At 46.8% G+C, this 7,701-nt stretch overlaps 1 protein-coding gene across 1 annotated transcript; it reads left to right on the top strand.

Moving 5' to 3' along the window:
- LOC107616026 lies at positions 5,553-6,002 on the top strand. Its single transcript, XM_016318031.1, has 2 exons — positions 5,553-5,785; positions 5,837-6,002. Exons 1-2 carry the CDS (start codon positions 5,553-5,555, stop codon positions 6,000-6,002), a joined length of 399 nt encoding a protein of 132 aa, XP_016173517.1.

The raw sequence follows: 7,701 nt of genomic DNA, 5'->3' as shown, positions 1-7,701 counted from the left end.
GTTGAACGCCAGTTTACGTCGTCAATTCTTGTGCAAAGTATGGACTATTATATATTTATGGAAAGCCCTGGATGTCTACTTTCCAACGCAATTGGAAGCATGCCATTTCGAGTTCTGTAGCTCCAGAAAATCCATTTTGAGTGCAGGGAGGTCAGAATCCAACAGCATCAGCAGTCCTTTTTCAGCCTGAATCAGATTTTTGCTCAGCTCCTTCAATTTCAGCCAGAAAGATACCTGAAATTACAGAAAAACACACAACTCATAGTAAAGTCCAGAAACATGAATTTTTCCTAAAAACTACTGGAAATAAACTAAAAACTAACTAAAACATACTCAAAACTATATGAAATTATCCCCAAAAAGCGTATAAAATATCCGCTCATCAACCCCCTGACAGCCCCGATTATGAAAGTCTATCAGCAAATTGCCGACAAAGGCATCTTGTCGAAGCCCCGACAACTCAAGGACAGAACAGGAGGGAACAAAAACCTCTATTGTGACTACCATAAGGGGTACGGCCACACGACCCAAGATTGTTTTGACCTGAAAGATGCTCTAGAGCAGACGATCCAGGAAGGCAAACTGGCAGAGTTCTCTCACCTCATAAGGGAACCTAGGAGACAAGATCGTGATCGAACTGGCAACGACAAGGGCCGCACTGTGAGGCAGCGACAAGAGCCCAAGGAGGATGGAGAGCGTGGCCTCACTATCGTGAATGTCGGGGTCGGTAGAGACGTGGCTCCAAGGTCCAAGTCGGCAAGCAGAAAAGACGCCAAAGTATTAGCCGTGTCATCGTCCAGTTCCAAGCTTCCCTCTAGGAGGATACCGTCAATATCATTCGGCCCCGAGGACCAATGGTTTGACGAGCTACCGGAGAACCCTCCCAGGGTGACCACAGTTAGAGTCAGAACCGGCTTAGTAAAGAAAATCCTAGTAGATACTGGAGCGGATTCGAACATCATGTTTCGCAATATGTTTGATACTTTAGGCCTCTAAAACACCGATCTGAAGACCCACCAGCACGGTATGGTCGGCTTAGGGGATAACTTCATCAAACCTAATGGGATAGTCTCCTTGCCAGTATCCATAGGAGGGGGTCGAGGGAAGAGGTCGGTAATGGCGGAGTTCGTGGTCTTAAGAGACTCCACGGCCTATAACCTCATCTTGGGAAGAAAAACTATCAATGAATTTGGAGCAGTGATTTCTACAAAGCTATTAATGATGAAGTTTGTCACTGATGATGGGTCGTGGGATCCATCAAGGGAGATTTGGAAACGGTGGTCGCTTGCGACAATGCCAGTCTCTCCCTAAGGAAGAAGTCCAAAGAAGCATCCGGGGTCTTCCTAGCTGACCTAGACGCGCGAGTCGATGACAAACCGAAGCCGGAACCCAAGGGAGACCTCAAAATTTTCAGGGTCAGCGACTCAGAAGGAAAGTTTGTCTTCGTGAACAAAAACCTCCCACACGATTTGAAGGGACCGTTAGTGGAGATGATCCGGGCAAACGACGACCTGTTTGCCTGGACACTATCCGACATGCCAAGGATTAACCCCCAGACCATGTCACACCACCTAGCGGTAAAGACGGAAGCTAAGCCAGTGGCATAAAGGAGGAGGAAAATGTTCAAAGAGAGAGCTGAAGAGGTGGCCAAACAAACGGCCGGCCTACTAGAAGCAGGTTTCATCCAGGAACTGGACTACTCGACTTGGATGTCGAACGTGGTCCTAGTTAAGAAGCCCAATAGGAAATGGAGAATGTGCGTGGATTATTTTGACCTCAACAAAGCGTGCCCCAAGGATTCGTTCCCTCTTCCCAATATTGATGCTCTTGTCGACGTGGCAACGGGATACCAGTATCTGTGTTTTATGGACGTATACTCAGGCTATAACTAGATACCGATGCACTGGCCCGATAAAGAGAAGACGGCATTCATAATGCCAGGGGGAACGTACTACTACAAGGTGATGCCATTTGGGTTGAAGAACGCAAGCGCTACATACCAAAGGCTAATGAACAAGATATTTAAGGATCTTATCAGCAAGACGGTGGAAGTCTATGTAGACGACATTCTAGTAAAGACCACCAAGGCTGAAGACCTCATTAGTGATCTGGACGCTGTGTTCGCATCTCTTCGGCGGCACGGCATGAGGCTCAACCCGCTCAAGTGCGCCTTCGCCGTGGAAGCCGGGAAGTTCTTAGGCATCATGATAACCCAGAAAGGGGTGGAGGCCAACCCCGAGAAATGCGAAGCGATCTTACAAATGAAGAGTCCGGGATGCGTGAAAGACGTCCAGAGATTGGTGGGAAGGCTCACCGCACTATCTCGTTTCCTCGGGGGCTCGGCTGCCAAGGCTCTGCCATTCTTCAACTTAATGAAAAAGGGGATAGCGTTCGAATGGACCCCGGCATGCGAAGAAGCCTTCAAGCACTTCAAAGAGATAATTTCGGCACCGCCTGTCCTCAGAAAACCTAAGAATGGAGAGGCGTTGTACCTATACTTGGCAATAACTAACGAGGCTTTGCCGACAGTGTTGGTACGAGAAGAAGGAAAGATCCAACAACCAATCTAATTTGTAAGTAAGGCGCTGCAAGGGGCGGAACTGAGGTACAGTAAGCTAGAGAAGCTAGCATATGCACTCCTGACCTCCTCCCACAGACTGCGACAGTACTTTCAGGGACACCAGATAATCGTTAGGACGGACCAAGCAATCCGCCACGTACTCCAAACACCCGACCTGGCGGGCAGGATGATGACCTGGGCAGTCGAGCTTCCATAGGAGGGGGTCGAGGGAAGAGGTCGGTAATGGCGGAGTTCGTGGTCTTAAGAGACTCCACGGCCTATAACCTCATCTTGGGAAGAAAAACTATCAATGAATTTGGAGCAGTGATTTCTACAAAGCTATTAATGATGAAGTTTGTCACTGATGATGGGTCGTGGGATCCATCAAGGGAGATTTGGAAACGGTGGTCGCTTGCGACAATGCCAGTCTCTCCCTAAGGAAGAAGTCCAAAGAAGCATCCGGGGTCTTCCTAGCTGACCTAGACGCGCGAGTCGATGACAAACCGAAGCCGGAACCCAAGGGAGACCTCAAAATTTTCAGGGTCAGCGACTCAGAAGGAAAGTTTGTCTTCGTGAACAAAAACCTCCCACACGATTTGAAGGGACCGTTAGTGGAGATGATCCGGGCAAACGACGACCTGTTTGCCTGGACACTATCCGACATGCCAAGGATTAACCCCCAGACCATGTCACACCACCTAGCGGTAAAGACGGAAGCTAAGCCAGTGGCATAAAGGAGGAGGAAAATGTTCAAAGAGAGAGCTGAAGAGGTGGCCAAACAAACGGCCGGCCTACTAGAAGCAGGTTTCATCCAGGAACTGGACTACTCGACTTGGATGTCGAACGTGGTCCTAGTTAAGAAGCCCAATAGGAAATGGAGAATGTGCGTGGATTATTTTGACCTCAACAAAGCGTGCCCCAAGGATTCGTTCCCTCTTCCCAATATTGATGCTCTTGTCGACGTGGCAACGGGATACCAGTATCTGTGTTTTATGGACGTATACTCAGGCTATAACTAGATACCGATGCACTGGCCCGATAAAGAGAAGACGGCATTCATAATGCCAGGGGGAACGTACTACTACAAGGTGATGCCATTTGGGTTGAAGAACGCAAGCGCTACATACCAAAGGCTAATGAACAAGATATTTAAGGATCTTATCAGCAAGACGGTGGAAGTCTATGTAGACGACATTCTAGTAAAGACCACCAAGGCTGAAGACCTCATTAGTGATCTGGACGCTGTGTTCGCATCTCTTCGGCGGCACGGCATGAGGCTCAACCCGCTCAAGTGCGCCTTCGCCGTGGAAGCCGGGAAGTTCTTAGGCATCATGATAACCCAGAAAGGGGTGGAGGCCAACCCCGAGAAATGCGAAGCGATCTTACAAATGAAGAGTCCGGGATGCGTGAAAGACGTCCAGAGATTGGTGGGAAGGCTCACCGCACTATCTCGTTTCCTCGGGGGCTCGGCTGCCAAGGCTCTGCCATTCTTCAACTTAATGAAAAAGGGGATAGCGTTCGAATGGACCCCGGCATGCGAAGAAGCCTTCAAGCACTTCAAAGAGATAATTTCGGCACCGCCTGTCCTCAGAAAACCTAAGAATGGAGAGGCGTTGTACCTATACTTGGCAATAACTAACGAGGCTTTGCCGACAGTGTTGGTACGAGAAGAAGGAAAGATCCAACAACCAATCTAATTTGTAAGTAAGGCGCTGCAAGGGGCGGAACTGAGGTACAGTAAGCTAGAGAAGCTAGCATATGCACTCCTGACCTCCTCCCACAGACTGCGACAGTACTTTCAGGGACACCAGATAATCGTTAGGACGGACCAAGCAATCCGCCACGTACTCCAAACACCCGACCTGGCGGGCAGGATGATGACCTGGGCAGTCGAGCTATCCCAGTACAACTTGCAGTAAGAATCCAGGCATGCAATCAAGGCCCAAGCCATGGCTGACTTCCTGGTCGAAGTAACGGGAAACCCTCCCGAGACACCGAGCACACGGTGGAAGCTCCATGTAGACGGGGCCTCCAACCAGACATTCGGGGGAGCGGGGATCATCCTGGAAAGTCCGACCGGAGTCGTATTTGAGCAATCGGTGAAGTTTAAATTCCCGGTGTCCAACAATCAAGCAGAATATGAGGCCTTACTGGGCGGCTTAGTCCTGGAAAGAGAGGTCAGAGCCACCAGAATAAAGGTATGTAGCGACTCTCAGGTCGTCACATCACAGATTAATGGAACGTACCAAGCCAAAGACTCACTATTGCATAAATATTTGGAGAGGTCAAAAAGCTGAGCGAGGAGTTTGACAAGATCACGGTGCAGCACGTTCTGAGAGAGAGGAACACCTGGGCTGACCTCTTATCAAAGCTGGCAAGCACGAAGCCAGGAACAGGGAACAGATCTCTTATTCAAGGTTTAATGAAAGAGCCAACCGTGACCCTGCACGTAATACGGGCAACCGAATCCCCCTCCTGGGTGGACCCAATCATGGATTTCTTGGAAAAAGGTAAACTCCCCAACGACGACAAGACGGCAAAGGTGCTAAGCAGAGAAGCGGCCAAGTATACAATAATACAAGGCCAATTGTTTAAGAAAGGGCTTAGCCAACCCCTATTGAAGTGCCTGCGTCCCGACCAAACAGACTATGTGCTAAGGGAAGACCACGAGGGATGTTGCGGCCACCACATCGAGGGGAAGGCCTTAGCACAGAAGCTCGTCAAGGACGGTTACTACTAGCCCTCAATGATGGTGGATTCCAAGGAATTCGTGAAAAGGTGCAGAAGATGCCAGGAAAATGCCAACTTCCACAAAGCGCCAGCGGCCGAACTGAACCTACTAATGGCCTCCCAACCATTCTCACAATGGGTAATCGATCTGTTAGAACCTTTCCCAGTAGGACCAGGGTAGGTCAAGTACCTAATAGTCGATGCCAAGTGGATAGAAGCCGAGCCATTGGCCAGCATATCATCGGCTAAATGTCGAAAGTTTATGTGGAGGCAAGTAATAGCCAGGTTTGGAGTACCGGAGGTCATTATCTCGGATAACGGGACACAGTTTGCCGATAAAAAGTTCGAAGAGTTTCTTGACGGATTGGGCATAAGGCAGAAATTCTCATCAGTTGAACACCCCCAAACTAATGGCCAAGTCGAGGCTACGAATAAGGTCATCTTGCAAGGCCTCAAAAAGCGACTTGACCAGAAGAAGGGAGCGTCGGCAGACGAGTTAGCCTCGGTCTTTTGGTCCTATCGCACAACTCAGTAGTCGTCTACCAGGGAGACCCTCTTCCGGCTCACCTATGGGGTGGATGCAATAATACCCATGGAGATCGGTGAACCGAGCCCACGACTACTGCTGGGAGGAGTCGAAGAGGCTGTAGAAAAGGACTTGGTGGATGAAGCTAAGGAGATGGCCCACTTATCGGAGATGGCGTTGGAATAAAGAATGGCCCTGCGCTACAACGCCAAAGTGCTCAAGAGAGAGTTTGAACAGAACGACCTGGTCCTACGACACAATGATGCTGGACTCCCGACACCAGGGGAAGGAAAGCTAGCGGCGAATTGGGAGGGCCCATACAAGGTGAAAGAGGTGCTCGGTAACGATGCCTACAAACTGGAACAGCTGGATGGCAGGGAAGTCCCGAGAACTTGGAACGTGAGTAACCTAACGAGATTCTATTCCTAGCAGTCGAGGTACACTAGGCGAGCAAGCGTTCTACCGGTTCAACCGGTTTAGTAAGACATGTATTGCTTTATGTTAGATTATTTGAATTTTGTTTGTCATTACTTCATGATCATATTATTTGCGGTCAGTTGCTTTCAATTAGTTGTTTGTCTATAATTTGTCATCTCTTGGTTTCGTATTCAATATCTAAACTAATCAAATTACCTTCCCAAGTAATTAGCACCAGAACAACACGGTATTGATGATTGGACTTTTGTGTGGTCTAGAATTCACAATTGAAATCTCGTTACAAGTATAGTTTCTAAACCAACAATAGTCCTTTCATACAAAAATTTGGTTGTCACAAGTAACAAATCCCTAAAATTATAAACCGAAATATTCAAACCTCGGGTCGTTCTCCCTAGGAATTGCAAACAAATATTCTTGTTATTGGTTATGAGGTATTGTTTGGGGTTTTTGGAATAATAGGCAAGAAATATAAATGGCAAAGGAAATAAACTAACAACTAACAAAGCTCTTGGCAAGGTATGAGAGCTAGAAGTCCTATCCTAGTTATCCTCCTCAATTGTGACCACAAATTATCCATTGCTACCACTTCGTTAACCTCTAATCATGGAGGAAAGTCAAGTGGATGAATCAACTTGATTCCACAAGTCCTAGCCAACTCCCAAGGGAAAGACTAGCTTTAGTGGTATCCAAATCAATTAGCAACTTCTAATTATCAATCAACAAAGGAATTAGATAACTCAAGCGTCACTAATTACTCTACCAAAGCCAAGAGGAGAAAATTATATACTAAAATCCAACCAAGCATTTCATCAAACACTTGGAAGGCATAAAAGGAAAACATAGTAAAATAGCAAGGAAAGTAAATCTACACTACTCAATTGCAAGAAATTAAACAACAACAAATCAAATCAACAATAAAGGAACATGAATCATAAATTGCATTGAAAGAGAAATAGAAGAACAAAAGTGCATCAACATAAAAGTAGAGAATTACATGAATTAAATGCAAAACTAGAAAGAGGAAAGGTAGAAGAAAAAGAATTGTAAAGAGAAAAGTAAATCAGAGCATGAAATTAAACTAGATCTAAGAGTTCCTAATCTAGATCTAACCTACTCCTAATTCTAGAGAGAAGTGAGAGTTTCTCTCTCTAGAAACTAACTAAAAGCATGTGAAAACTAAAATAAAACTAAACTAATGACTAGGTGTCTCATCCCTCTTCAATCCTTGGGTCAAATAGCATCAGAAATGAGTTGGATTGGGCCCACAAGGCTTTAGAATTCGCTCGTCACGTATTGCTTTAAGTGGATCATATGGCAGCAACGATGCGTGCGTTTACAGTGTGCGTACGCATCACTATACGTGTAGCAACTATATCAAATCTTATATCGTTTCGAAGCCCCGGATGTTAGCTTTCCAACGCAACTGGAACTGCATCATTTGAATCTC

This window comes from Arachis ipaensis, chromosome B09 (assembly GCF_000816755.2).
Source record: "Arachis ipaensis cultivar K30076 chromosome B09, Araip1.1, whole genome shotgun sequence".
Classification (NCBI taxonomy): Eukaryota; Viridiplantae; Streptophyta; class Magnoliopsida; order Fabales; family Fabaceae; genus Arachis; species Arachis ipaensis.
The sequence above is the reverse complement of the archived record's forward strand: the minus strand, read 5'-3'. Positions and strand labels throughout refer to the sequence as shown.